This window comes from Schistocerca piceifrons, chromosome 2 (genome assembly GCF_021461385.2).
Source record: "Schistocerca piceifrons isolate TAMUIC-IGC-003096 chromosome 2, iqSchPice1.1, whole genome shotgun sequence".
Classification (NCBI taxonomy): Eukaryota; Metazoa; Arthropoda; class Insecta; order Orthoptera; family Acrididae; genus Schistocerca; species Schistocerca piceifrons.
The window spans coordinates 179,610,792-179,635,795 of record NC_060139.1 but is presented as its reverse complement, the minus strand read 5'-3'; the positions used below and the strand labels follow the sequence as shown (position 1 = coordinate 179,635,795).

General features: G+C 44.7%; 1 protein-coding gene across 1 annotated transcript in view; it reads right to left on the bottom strand.

The window, feature by feature from the left end:
- Positions 1-25,004, bottom strand: part of LOC124775227 (voltage-dependent T-type calcium channel subunit alpha-1G-like) — a 790,960-nt gene that overhangs the window by 129,596 nt on the left and 636,360 nt on the right. The window contains exon 23 of the mRNA XM_047250065.1: positions 10,510-10,705. Within this exon, the coding sequence (XP_047106021.1) occupies positions 10,510-10,705 (196 nt within the window). The remainder of the gene's footprint in view (positions 1-10,509; positions 10,706-25,004) is intronic.

Sequence of the window (25,004 nt, the reverse complement as noted above, 5' to 3'; positions counted from 1 at the left end):
TGCACCCAGGTTCGTCGTTGAGTACACCATCACAGGCTCTCCTGTCTGGAGCCATGGTCTCCGAGCTGATAGTCCATGTTGCTACAAACGTCGGCGAACTGTTCGTGCAGATGGTTGTTGTCCTGCAAACGTCCCCATCTGTTGACTCAGGGTTCGAGACGTGGCTGCACGATCCGTTACAGCCATGTGGATAAGATGCCTGCCATCTCCACTGTTAGTGATACGAGGCCGTTGGGATCCAGCACGGCGTTCCGTACTACCCTCCTGAACCCACCGATTCCACATTCTGCTTACAGTCATTGTATCTCGACCAACGCGAGCAGCAATGTCGCGATACGATAAACCGCAATCGCGATAGGCTACAATCCGACCTTTATCAAAAACTGAAATGTGATGGTACGCATTTCTTCTCCTTACACGAGACATCACAACAACGTTTCACCAGGCAACGCCGGTCAACTGCTGTTTGTGTATGTGAAGACGGTTGGAAATTTTCCTCATGTCAACACGTTGTAGGTGTCGCCACGGGCGCCAACCTTGTGTGAATGCTCTGAAAAGCTAATCATTTGCATATCACAGCATCTTTTTCCTCTCGGTTAAATTTCGCGTCTGTAGCACGTCATCTTCGTGGTGTAGCAATTTTAATGGCCAGTAGTGTGTGTATGTACCTATGTATGTATGTTCCACATCTCATCCTAAACCACTGGACCGATTTCAACCGAACTTGGTACACATATAATTTACTGTCTGGACATTATCGCTGTTGGTTAAGAATCACCACCTATCAAAGGGGTGGGGACAGGGAAAGCAATGTAGCTCACGACCCGAGAATACCCGTACCTCAGTTGTCCAATAGTTGAGAGTGAGAGCACTTAGAGACTTACAACAAACTTTACACATAATGTGAAACTTTTAAAGAACTCTTTCTCGCTGAGAAGTCCTACAAGATGATGAAAGGAAAAATAGTTTATTGTGTACTATGTTTTGGTTGTTCATGCACTAAAACTACCACAAAAAGGATTAAGTTTTAATTTATTACTCCTTTGTACTAACTGTATTCGTGACACATTTTTCAGACAATGTTTGATCTTATATTGAATTTAGCATACGGTTGCTGAATAACAGCCATGTTCATAACTGTACTATTCACGAATGTCATAGAACGAACCAGCAAAATTTTATCATTGTACGACACATAGTTCACGAGATATGGCGTCAAAAAACGCTGACATTCATGAAAAACCACCGCGTCAAACAAGACGTTTATATTTATTACTTCGTTGCTACTTACTCTATTCGCAACACTTTTCGCAGACAGTATCCACGTATGTCGCTGAATGTACCTACAAAATATGTCGTATTACTACAGACAGTTCAAACGCCATAAGCACTGCGATGCGTGGAAAACTGCCGCATCATGCATGTCGTTTTAATTTATTACTTCGTTACTACTAACTGTGCTCAACACATTTCACAGACGGAAGCTACATATACCACTGGATGTGCGTAAAATGATATCATTGTACAGTACATAGTTCAGGAGATATTGTGTCATAAACATTAAACTGCGTGAGACTGAAACTGCAGAGCGAAATTCAATTGAGACACGGGTGAAACATGTGTACATACACTCCTGGAAATGGAAAAAAGAACACATTGACACCGGTGTGTCAGACCCGCCATACTTGCTCCGGACACTGCGAGAGGGCTGTACAAGCAATGATCACACGCACGGCACAGCGGACACACCAGGAACCGCGGTGTTGGCCGTCGAATGGCGCTAGCTGCGCAGCATTTGTGCACCGCCGCCGTCAGTGTCAGCCAGTTTGCCGTGGCATACGGAGCTCCATCTCAGTCTTGAACACTGGTAGCATGCCGCGACAGCGTGGACGTGAACCGTATGTGCAGTTGACGGACTTTGAGCGAGGGCGTATAGTGGGCATGCGGGAGGCCGGGTGGACGTACCGCCGAATTGCTCAACACGTGGGGCGTGAGGTCTCCACAGTACATCGATGTTGTCGCCAGTGGTCGGCGGAAGGTGCACGTGCCCGTCGACCTGGGACCGGACCGCAGCGACGCACGGATGCACGCCAAGACCGTAGGATCCTACGCAGTGCCGTAGGGGACCGCACCGCCACTTCCCAGCAAATTAGGGACACTGTTGCTCCTGGGGTATCGGCGAGGACCATTCGCAACCGTCTCCATGAAGCTGGGCTACGGTCCCGCACACCGTTAGGCCGTCTTCCGCTCACGCCCCAACATCGTGCAGCCCGCCTCCAGTGGTGTCGCGACAGGCGTGAATGGAGGGACGAATGGAGACGTGTCGTCTTCAGCGACGAGAGTCGGTTCTGCCTTGGTGCCAATGATGGTCGTATGCGTGTTTGGCGCCGTGCAGGTGAGCGCCACAATCAGGACTGCATACGACCGAGGCACACAGGGCCAACACCCGGCATCATGGTGTGGGGAGCGATCTCCTACACTGGCCGTACACCACTGGTGATCGTCGAGGGGACACTGAATAGTGCACGGTACATCCAAACCGTCATCGAACCCATCGTTCTACCATTCCTAGACCGGCAAGGGAACTTGCTGTTCCAACAGGACAATGCACGTCCGCATGTATCCCGTGCCACCCAACGTGCTCTAGAAGGTGTAAGTCAACTACCCTGGCCAGCAAGATCTCCGGATCCGTCCCCCATTGAGCATGTTTGGGACTGGATGAAGCGTCGTCTCACGCGGTCTGCACGTCCAGCACGAACGCTGGTCCAACTGAGGCGCCAGGTAGAAATGGCATGGCAAGCCGTTCCACAGGACTACATCCAGCATCTCTACGATTGTCTCCATGGGAGAATAGCAGCCTGCATTGCTGCGAAAGGTGGATATACACTGTACTAGTGCCGACATTGTGCATGCTCTGTTGCCTGTGTCTATGTGCCTGTGGTTCTGTCAGTGTGATCATGTGATGTATCTGACCCCAGGAATGTGTCAATAAAGTTTCCCCTTCCTGGGACAATGAATTCACGGTGTTCTTATTTCAATTTCCAGGAGTGTATATGTGAAATATATCTGACATATGCGTACGCGGACAAAGCCACGGGTAAAAAGCTCACCCTACACCTCTGGAACGATTGCAACCAAATTTGGTGCACATATTAGTTACGATCTGGAAGGAAGTACTGTGGGAGTAAGAACCACCGGGCTCCTATTGGGGTTAGTGTGATGACGTAGAGGAGAAAGGAGGAGGAGGAGATGGCCGGACAATGGAGGGGAAGGAGGCTATGCATACAGACAGGGGGAGGGGGGATGGACAGAGAGAGGGGGCAATGGACAGAGAGAGGGGAGAGGTGAAGATGAACGGACAGAGGAGGAGGAAGGGATGGACAGAGTCAGGGGGAGGAAGAGATAGGCAGAGAGAGGGGGGGAGAAGGAGATGAACAGAGGGAGGAAGGAAGAGGAAATAGACAGGGAAAGGGGCTGAGATGGACAAAGAGTGGAGTGAACAGTAGAAGGGCAGAGGGAGGGGAGATGAGGAGATGGAGAGAGAGGGGGTGAAGGATGAGATGGGGGACAGAGAGAGAGGGAAGATGAACTAATAGAAGATGCAAATGAATACATACTTGGGCAACCCCGGGTACTCAGCTAGCTTTTATATAACATCCTTTAACAATTCAGATTCCAATATTTTAACAATCATTGATTACTACTTTCGGGTGAGCAATCAGCCATATTCAGATCTGAATTATTACGGAAAAATGCACGTAAAGGAGAAACAGTGTAAAGGACGCTGACAAATTTACCGAGAGGTAAATGAAGGCAAATACATACGAACTAATAAAATGAGTGTAATGTCTAATCTTAAGATTGGACTCAGACACAGTGTCACCAATATAACACTTGCTTGTTGTGCGTGAAAGAGGCCACCGTTTGTGTTACAAACATGTATTCTTTATTTAAGTGTGTTTACGACAGTGGCACCTATAGGCATGTAGTTTTCCTGTGAGGCCGAGACGTCACGGCTGCACCTTTTTTTACGGCTCCGTATTGGGTATATGACCCATGTTGCTACTGAAGTGCTACAATGTTGCTGTACAATGTGTATGACTTTTTTTAATTTATTGGCTTTCGGGACATGTCCATACAACCATCCCAGTAGTGGCAAGTCAGTTATGACGGTACTAACGTGAGACAACCCAACACCTAGTCCCCGAGAAAAAAAAATCTCCGGCCTGCCCAGGAATCGAACCCCAGCCATGTAGGACGTCCTTACGCGTTTGAAGAAGGAAAGTTTATCTTCATAAACTTACACTCGTGTAGTGGTGCATTATGTCACGTTTTATATTACTCGGATTATTTACATTTTCTGAGTATTGTTCACATACAGTTTCATCGATTTGTAACATACAAAACTTTTCCTGTGGTCACTTTTGTGCACAAGCATCCATTTTTGTGATAAGACACTACACTCTTTTTATTACTTGTATGTATTTGCCTTCATTTACTTCCTGTTCAATTCATTAGCGTCCTTTACACTGTTTCCCCTTTACGTGCAGTTTTCTTTACTGTTCAGATCTGAAGACGGCTGATTGCTCAGAAAACTAATAATCAATGCTTGTTAAAATATTGCGATCTAAACTATTAAAGAATTTCATACAAAAGTTCTTTAACGTTTAACGCGTCTCTTAATTAGGTGCCGAGATGCATGTGACTCAGTAACACAGCTACGCTTATTATGGACAGTACGATCGTATGGGGTATGAAGCGAATTTTGCCACTGATTTCGTGTCAAGGAGGACGCAGCATGCTATGTCTCATGTATGCACAGATATAGAAGTAACTTCGTGAGTCCGTCGGAACCCTTGCTACAAGACTCATCCGGCCAAATGACGTTCTTCTTCTATTGCTCGATAATCCAGGTTTTAAAGACGTCGGCACCTTTCTTTCCTGTTGTGGGCATTTGTACCACTGGTGAGTTGTTATGGGATTCCAGCTCGCCCTGCAATTTCATGCTCATGGAGTTTATTTTATACTTCGCCTAACATGACGCTGTGTACACTTTTATGTAAGTGATATTCCATTAGGCATTCGTTGGTGTTGATATTTATATCAGTTAACACATTCGTAACAGCTTAAACCATTACTGTTACTTATGTACTATTTTATTTGGCATATGGGAACTTGATGATGGTCAGACGACTGAAACTGGTGCAGAACTATAGACCTATATCTCTAACGTCTATTAGTTGTAGAATTTTGGAACACGTATTATGTTCGAGTATAATGACTTTTCTGAAGACTAGAAATCTACTCCGTAGGAATCAGCATGGGTTTCGAAAAAGACGATCGTGTGAAACCCAGCTCGCGCTATTCGTCCACGAGACTCGAGGGCCATAGACACGGGTTCCCAGGTAGATGCCGTGTTTCTTGACTTCCGCAAGGCGTTCGATACAGTTCCCCACAGTCGTTTAATGAACAAAGTAAGAGCATATGGACTATCAGACCAATTGTGTGATTGGACTGAAGAGTTCCTAGATAACAGAACGCAGCATGTCATTCTCAATGGAGAGAAGTCTTCCGAAGTAAGAGTGATTTCAGGTGTGCCGCAGGGGAGTGTCGTAGGACCGTTGCTATTCACAATATACATAAATGACCTTGTGGATGATATCGGAAGTTCACTGAGGCTTTTTGCGGATGATGCTGTGGTATATCGAGAGGTTGTAACAATGGAAAGCTGTACTGAAATGCAGGAGGATCTGCAGCGAATTGACGCATGGTGCAGGGAATGGCAATTGAATCTCAATGTAGACAAGTGTAATGTGCTGCGAATACATAGAAAGAAAGATCCCTTATAATTTAGCTACAATATAGCAGGTCAGCAACTGGAAGCAGTTAATTCCATAAATTATCTGGGAGTACGCATTACGAGTGATTTAAAATGGAATGATCATATAAAGTTGATCGTCGGTAAAGCAGATGCCAGACTGAGATTCATTGGAAGAATCCTAAGGAAATGCAATCCGAAAACAAAGGAAGTAGGTTACAGTACGCTTGTTCGCCCACTGATTGAGTGGGCAGTGTGGGATCCGTACCAGATAGGGTTGGTTGATAGAAGAGATAGAGAAGATCCAACGGAGAGCAGCGCGCTTCGTTACAGGATCATTTAGTAATCGCGAAAGCGTTACGGAAATGATAGATAAACTCCAGTGGAAGACTCAGCAGTAGAGACGCTCAGTATCTCGGAACGGGCTTTTTTTGAAGTTTCGAGAACATACCTTCACCGAGGAGTCAAGCAGTATATTGCTCCCACCTACATATATCTCGCGAAGAGACCAAAAGGATAAAATCAGAGAGATTAGAGCCCACACAGAGGCAATCCTTCTTTCCACAAACAATACGAGACTGGAATAGAAGGGAGAACCGATAGAGGTACTCAAGGTACCCTCCGCCACACACCGTCAGGTGGCTTGCGGAATATGGATGTAGATGTAGATATAAATAAAGTATTTTACGAGCAGCTCAGGGCGGTAATATGACGTTTTTCAAATATATAAGAGCTGTGGCGTACAGCATTCTGAAGATAAAGACTACGTTGAACACAATTGCCCCATTAACCCTGTTGTGGGAATCTAGGTAAGTTGCGAGGAATGTTGCTGTGGACTCTACAATACATGGATGACTGGATCGGTCCTGGAAGTATGCACGGATAGCCGAGTAGTTAAGGCGACCGCTCACGATAAGCGGAAAATGCGGGTTCGAGCCCCGATCCGGCACGAATTTCTTAGCATAAATATCCAATAAAGAATCGAACTCCCACAGATAAAACAACTTCAGACGTCTGATTACTTTACAAATGAGTTAATGCGTTAAAGATTTCACTTTAACAATGTAAGCGAGAAGCAGCTTAGGAAAGATTTGAAATTATACATAAAAGTTTGTTGGAAGTTGCTAAATACTATAGTTATCTACATTTACATCTACATACATACTACGCAAGCCGCCGTACGGTGGTTTCCTGTTCCAGTCTGAAATGGAGCGAGAGGAAAGCGACTATCTATACGCCTCCACATGAGCTCTAATTTTTCGTACCTTATCTTCGTGATCCTTAAGCGTAATATTTTTGGCGGCATTAGAATCATGCTGCAGTCAGCTTCAAATGCCGGTTCTCTAAATTTTGTCAATAGTTTTCCTCGAAAAGACCATCACTTTCCCTCCAGGGATTCCCATTTGAGTTTTCGAAGCGTCTCCGTCATACTCGCGTGTTGTTCGAACCTACCGGCAACAAACCTAGCAGCCCGCCTCTGAACTGCTTCGATGTCTTCTTTTAATCCGACCTCATATGGATCCTAAACACTCGAGCAGTACTCAAGAACACGCCGCACTAGCGTCCTATATGCGGTATCCTTTACAGATGAACCACACTTTCCCAAAATTCCCCCAATAAACCGTGGTCGACCATTCGTCTTCTCTACCACAATCCTGACGTGCTCGTTCCATTTCATATTCCTTTGCAACGTTATCCCACAGACATTTGAACGAGACGACTTCATCAAACAGGACACTACTAATACTGTATCCGAACATTACGGTTCTTTATCCCTACTTAGCTGCATTAACTTACATTTTTCTAGAATGAGATTTTCACTCTGTAGCGGAATGTGCGCTGATATGAAACTTCCTGACAGATTAAAACTGTGTGCCGGACCGAGACTAGAACTTGGGACCTTTGCCTTTCGCGGGCAAGTGCTCTACCAACTGAGCTAACCAAGCACCACTCACGACCCGTCCTCATAGCTTCAATTTGGAAGGTAGGAGACGAGGTACTGGCAGAATTGAAGCTGTGAGGACGGGTCGTGAGTCGTGCTTGGGTAGCTCAGTTGGTAGAGAACTTGCCCGCGAAAGGCAAAGGTCCCAAGTTCGAGTTTCGGTCCGGCACACAGTTTTCATCCGTCAGGAAGTTACATTTTTCTACATTGGTGCTAGTTGCCATTAATTCTAACAAATATAAATTTTGTCTAAGTTGTCTTGTATCCTTCTACATTCACTGAACTTCGACATGGACACACACAACAGTGTGTGAATATAAGCTGAGTAATTTATGCTCCATTTTAAGCAAAAGATAGTTTTTCAAGCATCGCAATGTTTATGACGTCATGTCTTCTGAAATACGAGCCTCACTTTGATATAATTTTGGAGATACATTGCATGATGTATGTAGTTACTGTCTACAAAATGTGTAGCGAATCGAGTTAGCAGTTAAGAAGTAACAAATTAAAACGTCATGCTTGCTGGTGAAAATGTGTAAGCGATGAATTTTTTTTCCTTTTGTCATTTTACTGGCGATGTCAGCAAGGAAACGTCCGTAAAGGTTTCAAATTATGTATAAGGTTTGTTGGAAGCCGCTAAGTGCTCTCATTCTAAAATACTGGAGGAATGAAGTCTGTGTATTTGTGCGCCGTCAGTTACGCTGCCTCTAGACAAACGCACTGTAATGCTTGCCTTACTGTGTTAAAATTTTAACATAAGATATACCTCTTAATGAATAGATTATGACAGCATTTTAGATTTTTAAATTTAGTGGTACGAGGGCTGATAAAAAAGACTGAGACTGATTTTTTCCTGTTGCTTCCGTGCTAGTTTCCTACTTGTACCGTGAATTTTGAAAAAAGCGAGTTTGCATGTATAATGTTCGTAGTTCGCAGTACTCTTGCGTGGGTAGGTTGGAAGTAAGCTCTATTTTGCAGATGTTCTTTGCATTTCGCATACAGAACAGTGAAGTGATTTAAGAGGAGCAGTACGGCGCAATAAAATTCTGTGTTCTTTTAAGCCGTGCCGCCACTGAAACTTATGAAAAGCTACAGCAAGCGTACGATGAAGATGCACTATCTCAGTGCTATCTTGTTTAGGTGGTTCAAGGAATTCAAAGAACGGCGACCTCTTTGTGTTAAGCAATGGTGTTTCGGCTTCTGCTGTGACTGAAGTCAGCATTAACGCAGCTGCTGTGATTGTCCATGAGGATTAGCTGATAACACTGCGCAACATCAGTCAAGTGTTGAGAATTTCATATGACAGTGTCTTAAGGATCATGCCGATCATGCATGATCACCAAGTGAGGTGGCCCAGTGGTTAGCACACAGGACTCGCATTCGGGAGGGAGACGGTTCAAACCCGCATCCGGCCATCCTCGTTTAGTTTTTCCGTGATTTCCCTAAATCACTTCAGGCAAATACCGGGATGATTCCTTTGAAAGGGCACGGCCGATTTCCTTTCCCATTCTTCCCTAATCCGATGCGACCGATGTCCCCCAAATCAACCACCCAACCATCCACGATCATCTCATATGACCCGTTTTTGTGTCCGTTGAGTGCCACGTCTGTTGACTCCCGAACGAAAGCGTGTGCGAATAAAGACAAGCCGAGAGGGGCTGCGTCTCTTTGCTGATGGATGGTATGCGTTTCTGAAATCGATTAATACCGGTGGTGAAATATGGCGACATCATTATGATCCTGGAGAAAAACGAACCAGAATAGCGCGAAATCGCCAGATTCTCCAGCACCAAAAAAGGCGAAAGTTTTTCCATATGCAGTGAAAGTGATCATCACATTTTCTCACTATTATGCAAAGATTTACCAGAATGCAGTTCCCTCTCGCATTACCGTTAGATTTGCATAGTACAAGTCAGTATTGGCTAGACTGAGGACACGTATTGCAAGGAAAGAACTAGAACTTTCACTGAGTGGCGTCTTCATCATGACAATGCACGGCCTCATGTCGCAAACCAAGTCATGCAGTTTCTGGCTCAATCCAACATTACCCGTGTACCACATCCGCCCTTGTAACCACGATCTTGCACCATGTGGTTTTTTTAATTCCCATAACTAAAGACAAAGCTTCGGGACACCTTCAGCTTGAGAACTCTGAATCAGTGCTTAAGTAATGTGAGGCGATTTTCAAGGACCTGACAAAGAATGGTCTGCCTCTTTTGTTTGTGGACTGGCAGAGGCGCTATAAGAAGTGCATTCAAGTAGGAGTGGAGTACTTTGAAAAATATCATGTTAACATTGAAATGCAGAACAAATATCAGTGAAAAAAATCGGTCTCAGTCTTTGTTGATCAGCCCTCGTAATTGGGCGTAATACTGACAATCGAAATTTTGTTGCCTTAACGCTGCAACTGGTTCCGTGTTCGGGGATAACGTTTTAGCAATATAAAAATGACAACAGGGATGTAAGAAGGGTGTAAATAAAAACAAATTGTAGTATTTATCGAAGATAACTTCGACATGACGACGTATCGATACTCTTCTATTGATACCGATCGTGAGTAAAGTATCGATACTGTATCTCCGGCAGCGGGAAGAAGGAGGCGCGACCCCGCAGAGAGCCCTGAGGGCTGTGCTGCGGCTCTTTTTTTTTATTTATTTTTTTATCAAAGGTGGATTCAATATAGTATCGACACTTTCCTTTCCATACGGCTAATGAGCAGAGTATCGATACCCTGCGTTCGATACTGTACCTGCGGCAGCGGGCAGTAGGAGGCGTGTCCCCGCAGCGAGCCCTGCGGGCTGAGCTGTCTGCTCGCGCCGTTGCCGCCGCCGCCCCCGCCGCCCCCGCTACCCGTGTCGTTGCGGATGCTGCCCACCAGCCCGCCGTTGCAGTGAGCGTGTGCGTGCTCCCCGCACTGGCTGCAGCTCCGATGGCTCGTCCTGTCACTGCGGCAAAAAAATACATCACGACTGCTGTTACGACAGCCTGCGAACAGTGTAGCGAGGCGCAAAAAAAGCAAGCGAGACCAGCTGACTCCAGTATGTAGAATTCACATTACTGTCAGATCAGCAGAAGCATGGAGTTCCCCATCAGATATCAGGCAACGTAGTTTCACGACACTCTTCATTATGCTAAAGCTCTACTAGTTGTTTTCGCCAATGCTGCAAACGTTATCACTATTACACCTATTACAAATTGGGAAGCATGAAACGTTTGAAATAAAGCACGCTCCCGATTATCCGGCTAGTTCGGTGGTTTTTCAAAAAAACGAAGCCTGAAGCCTTTTCTTGTAATTAGAACCAATAGTTTCGTTTAGAATACGTTATTATGCATGTAGCTCATGTTTTATCGTGCACACCGAGGCAGTGAAATGCGTTGATCTGTTATTAAACTATTTATGACAAAATTTGTGTGAGCATGCCAGTATTTTGACCCTCCAGAAAATAGGAGCATCGTCAGGACGGAAAATGGAGGTGAATGAAAGACAGAACCAAAGAAAAGTTGGACGATTGTTTCCCGAAAGTAACTGAAAGCTAGGGTACGAAATACAGTGCATTTAAAGCGCAATTTTGTAAATAAGTTGTTAGTTTCCGGCGAGAAATGTGCAATTCATCACTGACACGCGGCATGTATTACAGATATAGTAATTATAGCAGTTTCCAATGATATGTATTTTGGATTATTAGTATTTATTACTTCTCGGTGCAGTCTTGGTTCCGAATTAGCTTATCGTAATAATAATAATGATAATAATAATAAATGATGGAGGTTCCGAAAAACACTAGAGGAAGAAAAAAAGTATATAGATTTGGAGTCTCTGCAGCCTTTTCTTGTAATTAGAACCAATACTTTCGTTTAGAATGCGTTATTATGCCTGAAGCTCATGTTTTATCGTGCACATCGAGGCAGCTCAAAAATGTTCAAATGTGTGTGGAATCTTATGGGACTTAACTGCTAAGGTCATCAGTCCCTAAGCTTACACACTACTTAACCTAAATTATCCTAAGGACAAACACACACACCCATGCCCGAGGGAGGACTCGAACCTCCGCCAGGATCAGCAACACAGTCCATGACTGCAGCGACGGAGGCAGTGAAATATTAAAATATTTATGACAAAATTTGTTTGAGCATGCCAGCATTTTGACCCTCCAGAAAATAGGAGCATCGTCAGGACGGAAAATGTAAGTGAATGAAAGAAACAGAGAAAAGTTGTACGATTATTTCCCGAAAGTAACTGAAAGCGAGGGTACGAAATACAGTGTATTTAAAGCGCAATTTTGTAAATAAGTTATTAGTTTCCTGCGAGAAATGTGCAAGTCATCAGTGACACGCATCATGTATTGCAGATACAGTAATTATAGCAGTTTCCAATGATACGTATTTTAGATTGTTAGTATTTCTTACTTCTCAGTGCAGTCTTGGTTACGAATTAGCTTATTGTAATAATAATAATGATGATGATAATAATAATAATAATAAATGATGGAGGTTCCGAAAAATACTAGAGGAAGAAAAAAAGGCTTGTTGTGAACTAATATAATTTTTGACGGTTACTAAATGTGATGTATGCGACATAGTATTGTAAATGATTTCTGCAGGGATTTGCTCAAAATGAATGACTCCGAATTTTTTATATGAAAACTGTTAAAGCTTTTTAAATGGAACAAACTTTAGTAACATTCTACATCATTATTCTTCATGTATACATATTTATTTCTCTGCATACTAACCGTAGTGCCTAACACATTTCTCCCAGCGAAGGGTCAGATTGTTGCTACAGTCACTGCAGAATGTTCGACTTCGTTGGCAGAGCCACAACCTCACCTCTCCTTCCACCGCTACATCACTATCAAAGTGAAGGCTTCGAAGGTGTTCTTTGAGTTTTGGAAACAGATGAAAATCGGATGGTTCTATGTGGGAACTGTATGGAGTATGATCGATGACTGTGAATCCAAAGCGTCGGATTGCTACAGATGTCATAGCTCTCGTACGTAATGTTGCATTGTCATGGCGAAGGTGAGGGTTCTCCATGTGTGGACGAACTCTTCGAATTCGAAACTTGATTAGAGCACGCTGTTTCTCACGCACCGATATAGTTCATTACACACCGACATGTGACACGCTAGGGAGCCTATACTCGTATACGGAGAGAGGAAGTGGCCAATGATCATTAGACCATAGATAATAAACACTGTCGACTGTTAACTATCACAAGACACTCACATTATAGCAGAAATTCCAGCTTGTTATATAATGTATGACTACTATGCATTTAATACGACGTGAATTAAAGTGTATCATGATGCAGCATATTAGCCATTTATTACGACGTTCCGCAAAAAATGGGAATCGACCAGGAAAAAAAAGTATTTCATTTATATTACTTGATAGTCTCTAAACTTTATGTAGTTTTTTCCTTCCGAGATAATATATTTTAGGTGAGATATTGTGAATCTACAAACTGTCTCATACTGGAAAAATCCAACACACATACTTCTGTAATGATGCTTAGAAACACTAAAGAACGGAAGCATGGCAAAACAATTTCACAGTAGCTGATTTTCGAAAACGAAACATGTGTCATAACAGATACTCGCATTTTCAGGCGATTAGCAATTAAACATAAAAAGATTACGATTTATGGTTCAGAATTTGTTAATCGACATTTCAGTTCGATAAAATAAGCAATTCCAAAAAAAAAAAAAAAAACTAATTTGGTAACATCGAGAAACGAACTGCCAACAGAATAGTTTATAATCTTGAATTGTACTTACGAGCTACATGCGACTTTGAGACACACAGGCGAAATGTTTGAAATATTTTGTACATAATGGTGCCCATAAATTTTGGAATCGTACTTTTTTCCCTTTTGTGCGCTATAGACTGGAACAATTTTCCAACTCCAGCAAGCACTGTGAATATACGAATCGAGAGGAACCTATGGACCAAAATGGCATCGCAGCTGATCAGGCAATCACCAACGGTCGCTCCCCCTCTGTATATGGGCTCTCTAACTACACGCTACAATTCGGGTCCTTCTAGCGGCAGAGGGTTTAAACTTATGTCAGCGAAGCGGGAAAGTCGACCGAATAACATGCATGGCATGTAAAACCTCAACTGATATTCAGTACAAAATAAAAATTGGGAGACATTACTTTTTAGCAACGCCCTCGATTATTGGTGTATTTGACATGCCAGTTTTTAGCCCCGTATTGCATTCTCTCGATGATGTAGTTGATTCTGTATTTACAAAGTTTCCATATTAGTATTCGTCCTTCGACAGGTACTCATAAAGTTAAATTATCATCTCAACAATAGGGTTACATAATTAACTTTTGTCTGCAGTCATGGTACACAATGAAATACCCGCGCCGCGGTACCGTAGCACTCCACCAGAGGAGCCAAAACAAATTGGCAATACGTTTTCTGATTTGAAAGGGAAAAGTACTGAAGAACCCATGCAGAGGTGTGGAAGGTCACCAAAGCGTCATCAAGAGACACATTGGTTAAGGGGTGCAGTCGCTGCAACTGTGGTCAAACGAATCTCAACTGTAAAAACGAAGTGGCAGGTCAACTCGCAGTGAAGATTCGAAAAAAGCGAGATAAATGGAGGCCCTTCTGCTTTAAGGCCGGCGTATCACTTTCGAAGCGATAGTGGTAAAAATGAAAATCAGTCGTGGCCAAGTTTTCTACATCTTGCAGTACAATTGGAACATGAGAAAAGTCGCCGGGACTCACCGTGTTCCGCGACTCTCACACCCACTGAAAGTAAAAAAAAAAAAATCCGCGGAACCGAGGTAGCAGCAGAAATGTCGCAGCAGTGTCTTTGGTTGTCTAACCGTCATGGACGAGTGGTGATTGTGTCATAGTGATCCGTAGGCAAAGGAGCAAACCAAACAATGGAAACATACGGATTCACTACTTCTAGTAGAGACGAGGTGTTGCTCATTCCCGGCCGGTGTGGCCGAGCGGTTCTAGGTGCTTCAGTCCGGAACCGCGCGACCGCTACGGTCGCAGGTTCGAATCCTGCCTCGGGCATGGAGTGTGTGATGTCATTAGGTTAGTTAGGTTTAAGTAGTTCTAAGTCCCATAGTGCTCAGAGCCATTTGAACCATTTTTTTTGTTGCTGATTTTTTTGGGGGGGAGGTGTCATGGTGTTCTGTTACCTGATTAGGCTCGTAAGAGGCAAACTGTCACTGGAGCATACTACCGAAATCTCTTGACGAGGTTACGGGAGGCTATCAAGTCGAAGCGTCACGGGAAGCTCTCCTAGACAGTAGTTTTGTTCCACGATAACACCCCATCCATTTCTAAACAGGAGAAGTCACATAGGCTGCTACTTTGAGCTATCAAGTTTTCCTCACCCCTTTCGTGTTTTCCTAGCAAATTGAAAATGGTTCAAATGGCTCTGAGCACTATGGGACTTAACTTCTGAGGTCATCAGTCCCCTAGAACTTAGTACGACTTAAACCTAACTAACCTAAGGACATGACACACACCAATGCCCGAGGCAGGATTCGAACCTGCGACCGTACCGGTCGCGCGGTTCCAGACTGTAGCGCCTAGAACCGCTCGGTCACAACGGCCGACAACAAAATTAAAGGGTCACTTCTTCGAAACCCCGAAATTATGTCCCATTCCGACGTATAAGTTTGAACTTTGGCTCAAAGATGCCTACAACTTTCTTTTGTAATGGTGTAAAGGCGTTGGCTCCCTGCAACGTTACTCTCGGGCTCGGCGAAGCTTCAAACAGCAAGGTGTTGACACGTGCGAAGAAAGAGGACACAGCTCAGAGGTCAATGTGAACTGCAAGGTAGGTTAATAATGTCACATTGGCACCAAGTGTCACCACAATTGTGCCTATACACGTTTCGCTCCAGGGGAAGGCCATCAGCCATTGTTTCCCACATTGCAGCCCCCTTTTTTTTTTTTTTTTTTTTTTTTTTTAAACTCTTCAGCGTTGGAGGTCAGAATCGCGACGACCAGCGTTGAAATTACGCGTGTTTCTTGTGGGTGGCCGAGGAAAGTATTTCAGACACACTGCCGCTCAGATTCGAGGTGAAAACTTCTCAGGTTGTGGAATAAAGGGCGTCAATGAAACTATCTCCTACCTCCTCGCTTGGGGAGTTCATTTCCACACATTTCGCGGTCGAAAACGACAACTTTCGACACTGCTGACATTCCCTGGACGTTCCAGCTATAACCTAAGGACATAGTGAGGCTGCAACCTTATTGAACGTGATCTCACCGCTGTGGAGTCTACCGCGACCGCAGCTTTTGCTCTTCCGGACAGCTAGGAATCACTAGGGACTGTTAAAAACTATTCGATGAAACCTGAACTTGATCCTAAACAGCAAAGAGTGCTTTTGCTACTTCATCCCTCCTTCTTCGCACCCTCCCATGACGTGATCATCGAGGGGGGGAGGGGGGGGTGGGATGCCTGAATTAAACGGCAATGGGGCCCCTGTAGGACCCTGCAGTTCGGAAACACCCTCGGTGCCACCCACGCACCTTAGATGAGCAAGTTACAAACATATACACTATGTGATCAAAAGCATCCTGACACCCCCGAAACCATACGTTTTTCATATTAGGTGCATTTTGCTGCCACCTACTGCTAGGTACTCCATGTCAGCGACCTCAGTAGTCATTACACATCGTGAGAGAGCAGAATGGGGCACTCCGCGGTACTCACAGATTTCGAACGTGGTCAGGTGATTGGGTGTCATTTGTGTCATACGTGTGTACGCGAGATTTCCACACTTCTAAACATCCCTAGGTTCACAGTTTCCGATGTGATAGTGAAGTGGAAACGTGAAGGTATACGTAAAGCACAAAACGCACCGCCGACAATTGAAGAGGACCATAGTGCGTAATAGGCAGACATCTTTCCAGATCAGCACACAGGAATTCCAAACTGCATCAGGATTTACTGCAAGTACTATGACAGGTAGGCCGGAGGTGAGTAAACTTGGATTTCATGGTCGAGCGGCTGCTCATAAGCTACACATCACGCCGGTAAATGCCAAATGACGTCTCGCTTGGTGTAAGGAGCGTAAACACTGGACAATTGAACAGTGGAAAAACATTGTGTGGAGTGACGAATCACAGTACACAATGTGGCCATCCGATGGCAGGATGTGGGTATGGCGAACGCCCGGTGAACGTCATCTGTCAGCGTGTGTGTGCCAACAGTAAAATTCGGAGGTGGTGGTGTCTTGGTGTGGTCGTGTTTTTCATGGAGGGGCTTGCAACCCTTATTGTTGTGCGTGGCATTATCACAGCACAAGCCTACATTGATGTTTTAAACACCTTCTTGCTTACCACTGTTGAAGAGCAATTCGGGGATGGCGATTGCATCTTTCAACACGATCGACCAACTGTTCATAATGCATGGCCTGTGGCGGGGTGGTTACACGACAATAACATCCCTGTAATGGACTGGCCTGCACAGAGTCCAGACCTGAATCCTACAGAACACATTTGGGATGTTTTGGTACGCCGACTTCGTGCCAGGCCTCACCGTCCGACATCGATACCTCTCCTCAGTGCAGCGCTCCATGAAGAATGGGCTGCCATTCCCCAAAAAACCTTCCAGCACCTTATTGAACCTTGCCTCCTGGAGTGGAAGTTGTCATCAAGGCTAAGGGTGGGCCATCACCATATTGAATTCCAGCATTACTGATGGAGGGCGCCACGAACTTTTAAGTTATTTTCAGCCGGGTGTCCGGATACTTTTGATCACATAGTGTATGTCAGGAACTTCGACACATACATTCAGTGAGGGCTAGGCAACCCCTTCGGAACCTGAGGGGTGTGTCCACACCTCGCTGTTCGAAGGGTCGCCGAGCCTGAGGGTGACTTTGCAGGGCGCTACAATTTTGCACCATTACAGAGAAAGGTTCTAGGCATCTTGAGCCAAATTTTAAACTTAGTTGTCGGATGGGGAACAATCATGGCGCTTTGATAAAGTGATCCTTTAATGTTGTTGTGCGCTGTAAAATGTCGACGAGGTGACTTTTGTGATGCAAACTTCTACAACCGAAGTGCACACCAAGTCGTTCATTGTTGGAAGAAATGAATCGCGTTGAAATGGAGAAGGATAAACAGCATCGCCATGTTTTATCGCTCACAGCCTGATTTTTTTTCGAGATTATACTTACAGCTTTATGACAAGCCCTCATACACTCCTGGAAATTGAAATAAGAACACCGTGAATTCATTGTCCCAGGAAGGGGAAACTTTATTGACACATTCCTGGGGTCAGATACGTCACATGATCACACTGACAGAACCACAGGCACATAGACACAGGCAACAGAGCATGCACAATGTCGGCACTAGTACAGTGTATATCCACCTTTCGCAGCAATGCAGGCTGCTATTCTCCCATGGAGACGATCGTAGAGATGCTGGATGTAGTCCTGTGGAACGGCTTGCCATGCCATTTCTACCTGGTGCCTCAGTTGGACCAGCGTTCGTGCTGGACGTGCAGACCGCGTGAGACGACGCTTCATCCAGTCCCAAACATGCTCAATGGGGGACAGATCCGGAGATCTTGCTGGCCAGGGTAGTTGACTTACACCTTCTAGAGCACGTTGGGTGGCACGGGATACATGCGGACGTGCATTGTCCTGTTGGAACAGCAAGTTCCCTTGCCGGTCTAGGAATGGTAGAACGATGGGTTCGATGACGGTTTGGATGTACCGTGCACTATTCAGTGTCCCCTCGACGATCACCAGTGGTGTACGGCCAGTGTAGGAGATCGCTCCCCACACCATGATGCCGGGTGTTGGCCCTGTGTGCCTCGGTCGTATGCAGTCCTGATTGTGGCGCTCACTTGCACGGCGCCAAACACGCATACGACCATCATTGGCACCAAGGCAGAAGCGACTCTCATCGCTGAAGACGACACGTCTCCATTCGTCCCTCCATTCACGCCTGTCGCGACACCACTGGAGGCGGGCTGCACGATGTTGGGGCGTGAGCGGAAGACGGCCTAACGGTGTGCGGGACCGTAGTCCAGCTTCATGGAGACGGCTGCGAATGGTCCTCGCCGATACCCCAGGAGCAACAGTGTCCCTAATTTGCTGGGAAGTGGCGGTGCGGTCCCCTACGGCACTGCGTAGGATCCTACGGTCTTGGCGTGCATCCGTGCGTCGCTGCGGTCCGGTCCGAGGTCGACGGGCACGTGCACCTTCCGCCGACCACTGGCGACAACATCGATGTACTGTGGAGACCTCACGCCCCACGTGTTGAGCAATTCGGCGGTACGTCCACCCGGCCTCCCGCATGCCCACTATACGCCCTCGCTCAAAGTCCGTCAACTGCACATACGGTTCACGTCCACGCTGTCGCGGCATGCTACCAGTGTTAAAGACTGCGATGGAGCTCCGTATGCCACGGCAAACTGGCTGACACTGACGGCGGCGGTGCACAAATGCTGCGCAGCTAGCACCATTCGACGGCCAACACCGCGGTTCCTGGTGTGTCCGCTGTGCCGTGCGTGTGATCATTGCTTGTACAGCCCTCTCGCAGTGTCCGGAGCAAGTATGGTGGGTCTGACACACCGGTGTCAATGTGTTCTTTTTTCCATTTCCAGGAGTGTATATTAAGTGCAGTCACGTTAGTTTAGAAGCTTTGTCAAACGGTCTGTACGTAACTCATCAATTGACGACGAGTTATTAGATGACACTAGCGTTGAAAATTAGGGGGCAGATGAGGCGGAAATAATATTTCTCTCAGAATGGACAGAAAATAAGGATGTGATTGGCGTATAAAATAGAAGAAACTATATAATCGTTATTACCGGGAACACTAGACGAGGCAGCTGTTTCGAAGTGCGGTGATTCCAGAAAAGTGGGAGAAGCGTTTTACTCACTTTGTATCAATGAAAAACTTTTGAAATAATTCCTTAGCCATAACACAGACTAATTAATTTTCATTTTCAACACAAAATCATTAGTAGGATAGTACCGTTACTATTATTTCTTTCTTCTAGGCGTATAAAGATCTTTAGACACTATACCGATCACTAAATGTCTCCTCGAACCTGAGATAAAATTGGGGCATTAACTTTTAATAGATGTATCTTTTTACGTACCGTATTTCATTACTGCGTCCTTCGTTTAAATATGTCCGATTTTCAATGCATTCCAACTACGGCATCGTGAATCTGCGTTGCTATACTGTTATACACAAAAGTAAGTGTCTGTTTGGCACATACTGCACTTTAAACTGGAAAGGAAGTAATAGTTTGTCGACTAAAGATGGAGACGGCATTTCTACGAACACCAAATTTCAAAGGAATTTGAGCGTACTCTTTTCAAAATACGAATTGTGCATTATTATACCTGTTCGCGGTATTTGCCATTTCATTCATAATAGACAGCTTCTTGGCTGCTGATTAGGTGTAAAGCATACTGCGTCACTGAAACCGAGAACTAAGTGACAAATTGTCTGTGTACAACTGTACGAATGGCATTAAGAGTGAACCAGTGTGACAGAATCGCGAGCATTTTTCGTACTGACAGCACCCACCGGGATGCTGGCAGCAGTCTACGAATATTGTCGCACATGTGCAACAGGTTCAGTACAGCCTGTCCGAAAGACTTAACGGTCGACTCAGCCACTTACGAACACCTTGAAACACCCGTTCTGACCTACAGGTATCGACAACAGTTTCTGCACAGTTGATTTACTACGTACCAGTTACTGCCGCGAATACGTATTAAGGGGGAACTATGTAAGAACCTATATTTCGCAGAATTCTTTCGAATCAGCCCTTAGCGTTAGTCGAGTGTCTTTGTCAGATGTATCCACCTCAATATTTCCTCGGAGAGGACAGCGCACCGATACACATCTCTTATTGCGTTAGGTGCTAGTGCACTTGGATATCAACTTCAGCAGATTTCATTCAAGAAAGGTCACGGATGCCGTCAAATTCTTCTGTGATGCCTAACAGCTCAGTCAAAATACTTTTACTCCTTTTTTAATAAGATTTAGTAGCACAAATCAACAAAAACTTTGCCGGCCGATGTGGCCGAGCGGTTCTAGGTGCTGCAGTCTGGAACCGCGCGACCGCTACGGTCGCAGGCTCGAATTCTGCCTCGGGCATGGATGTGTGTGATGTCATTAGGTTGGTTAGGTTTTAAGTAGTTCGAAGTTCTATGGGACTGATGACCTCAGATGTTAAGTCCCATAGTGCTCAGAGCCATTTGCACCATTTGAACAAAAACTTATTACAAATTCTATGCACTGCGGCCATGCAATTATGGTTGTTATGACTGCAGAATTACGGAGTTTGCTGTTACACGAGATCGTATAGCTTTGGGCACAATACGACTCGTTTTCGTAATTTAAACCTGAAACATTCTATCAAATTTATAAATAAAAATCTCGTAATTTCTGTTCCTTTTGCACTTGTTGCTTACAGTTTCGCGTTAGAAAAAGAAATGGTTACTAATAAACTTGCAAAATCCATGTGCAGTGTTCGCCTTTTCCCCCAACCCGGTCAGTAGTGCTGGCCTCCGGTGTTCACATGAGGTACCACCCATCATCCGTCGTTCCTCGATGGGAGGGTCAGCGGCGACAACTGGCAAGCCGACAGAAACAGCTTCTCTGCACTGCCTAGGTTCAGCACGCCGCACCATGTCTAGCGTGAAGAACAAAGCGCGATCTTTACCAATGAGTGAAATAAAAGAGAAAATTACAAGATTTACCTGAAACGTCGCAACTTGCCACAGACATGTTACAACACGTGAACAATGATCCACATACGACTTTTCAGGAAATGCGTCGTGAATGCATGTTAGTCACGTGTTTGTGTGGCGTATTGTTCTTGATGATATCTAGTATCCACACATCACATAAAAGATGCAGTGACTAAGCGAGGCTGATTGCCATCTACCATCATAATTTTGCTGTACATTGCTCCACATGCCTGCTGTCTATTGTGCTGCCCAAGTCGTCACCGATTATGCAGTATTTGAGCGATATAGTATCAAAACCGTATGTATCACTCTTGGGCATATGCAGATGCCAACGAAATAGTTGCCGTTAATCATCAATAGAATATGGGCTCATTTGGTGTATTTTTATCCAGGACAGCCCACGCATGCTGCCCCGACGACTGAATGGACTAACGTACTTCACCTCTTGTGTGACAACATACTGTAGTTGGAGTCACGAACGATGGCGATCGAGTTTAGGCTTGTTCTGTGCAGCTACGCCACGCATTTTCCGAGGTCAATGGACGTTCAGCATGTTCTGAGCGCTCTGCCGTGAATGCCGTAGCTAATGCGAGCATTAAACGTGACCGTAGCGAGTTGTAAATTTCGATTCCATTTGTTGCGAGTTGTCATCGCTGATTGTGGTGGTAAGTGACGAATTCTGCATAAGCAAGTGAGAGTCATAATTTGCAGGATATACGTTGTCTTCAAGCGGAAAGCACGCGCATGCGCACACCGTTACTGTCGCTTGGAATCGTTAACAATGCAGTCCGCATTCGTGCCTCGAAGTGCGCGATCCGCTTCATTCGTGGATCGGACTATAGTACTGGAAGAAGTTCTTGTAGTAGTTCGCTGCATTATGCGATTCATGCATGATGGAGCCCCCGCGCAATTTGCATGTAAGTCAGGTTTTGGACGAAATCTGCCCATGACAATGGATCAGGTGCCCGAAGTCTAGTGCATCTACCTACCCAATCTCATGAACCTTTTTTCTGGCGACATTAAAAAAGTGTAGTGTACGGTATTTCCTTTTAACGACATCTGTTACCTTGAGAAGTGTGTTCTTATCGCCTGTGCAGCTCTTGAACAGCGATCATCGAGTAACTTTACTATGTTGTTGTTGTGGTCTTCAGTCCTGAGACTGGTTTGATGCAGCTCTCCATGCTACCCTATCCTGTGCAAGCTTCTTCATCTCCCAGTGCCTACTGCAACCTACATCCTTCTGAATCTGCTTAGTGTATTCATCTCTTGGTCTCCCTCTACGATTTTTACCCTCCACGCTGTCCTCCAATGCTAAATTTGTGATCCCTTGATGCCTCAGAACATGTCCTACTAACCGGTCCCTTCTTTTTGTCAAGTTGTGCCACATACTCCTCTTCTCCCCAACTCTATTCAATACTTCATCATTAGTTATGTGATCTACCCATCTAATCTTCAGCATTCTTCTGTAGCACCACATTTCGAAAGCTTGTATTCTCTTCTTGTCCAAACTATTTATGGTCCATGTTTCACTTCCATACATGGCTACACTCCATACAAATACTTTCAGAAACGACTTCCTGACTCTTAAATCTATACTCGATGTTAACAAATTTCTCTTCTTCAGAAACTCTTTCCTTGCCATTGCCAATCTACATTTTATATCTTCTCTACTTCGACCATCATCAGTTATTTTGCTCCCCAAATAGCAAAACTCCTTTACTACTTTAAGTGTCTCATTTCCTAATCTAATTCCCTCAGCATCACCCGACTTAATTCGACTACATTCCATTATCCTCGTTTTGCTTTTGTGGATGTTCATCTTATACTCTCCCTTTCAAGACACTGTCCATTCCGTTCAACTGCTCTTCCAAGTCCTTTGCTGTCTCTGATAGAATTACAATGTCATCGGCGAACCTCAACGTTTTTATTTCTTCTCCATGGATTTTAATACCTACTCCGAATTTTTCTTTTGTTTCTTTACTGCTTGCTCAATATACAGATTGAATAACATCGGGGAGAGGCTACAACACTGTCTCACTCCCTTCCCAACCACTGCTTCCCTTTCATGCCCCTCGACTCTTATAACTGCCATCTAGTTTCTGTACAAATTGTAAATAGCCTTTCGCTCCCTGTATTTTACTCCTGCCACCTTCAGAATTTGAAAGAGAGTATAACTTTACTAGTCCATATTGAAAACCTACCATGTATGCATTGCTGCCTATGGAGGCTGCTTTGTGCGATTCTAATGACTGACTGATTGAGGCGGCCGCTGTACGTTTCGTACACTAACATGTAACTGAGTAATAACGCACTGTGCGTACATATGTCTTGTTTTGACTGAGGAGACGGAGCGAGGTTACGTAGTTGTATTATCCTGGAGGACGGTGATTCAAACTCACGTCCAGCCATCCAGACTTAAGTTTCCAGTAGTTTCACCAAAATGCTCAATGTAGATACCGGAATGGCTTCTTAGGAAAGGATGCGGCTGTATTCCTCCTCCATTCTTCCTACACCCCTCCGTAAAGTCACCGTAGTCGGTTGGACGTTAAACAGTACTATTCTTTCCTGTTCTGATCATGGCAATTAAGCCCCTCCCCGTCTTTTCCTCGCCCTGTCGCTATTGCACAGGTGCAGAAATACTTAGAAAGTTCGGGTTAACTTGCTCTGTCAAATAACGATTAAATCCTAACATTTCGATGATTTCCTACATCATCGTTGCCAAAGGCTATGTCTGGCTGCCGTGAAACTTGCGAGTCTTCCACTTTTATGCCCAGAGAACGGCATCTGATTGGTTGCATTACATCATGATGACGTCAAAGCTGAAGTGGCGCCCTTTTGCGCCCAAAGACTAGAAAAATCAGTGTATGCTCTCAGTGAAGTAAACTTTGCTGAGAACCTCTACCATATAAGCAGGACAGGCAAGAGAAACTTTTATCAAGAGATATACTGTCCATAAGTAGGCTAACTGCTGCATTACAGCATTTCAGTACAGTTTAATGAACAATAACGCATGTAATGTTAACGATATTTTAACTGGAAAGAAACAAAATATTTTAAATTTTCCCCATAACTGTAAGGGATATTTCGCAAGAAAAAGCATCTAGTCAGTACTTGCAAGGTAGTAAAGATACATGTTTTAAGGAGCAGCTTTTCATTACTTAAAAGCAGAAATTATTGCGTCGAGCGAGCATCTTTATTACGTTCGTGGAGGTACTACAGAGAGACACGTTTATGAGCACCAGGAGATGGTTTAGAGACAAATTGCTCATCTTTCTTGAAACTATTTGCGCTTGGAAGATTAAACAGTCAGGGGGATACTCGGAAACAAAATTTTTATTTGATGTGACAAACGATAATTTTTTTTAATTAGCCCAGATGACAGCAGGCGCTTATCAAGTGTTTGTACGGTACGCAAAATAAGCTAAGTTTCAGATACTCATTCTCTATTGAGCCATTTGTCCCTGACAAAAGAGGTAAATAACAAAAGAATAGTTGTTCCTTATTTGTTTTCCATGGTGGATAAGGTGAT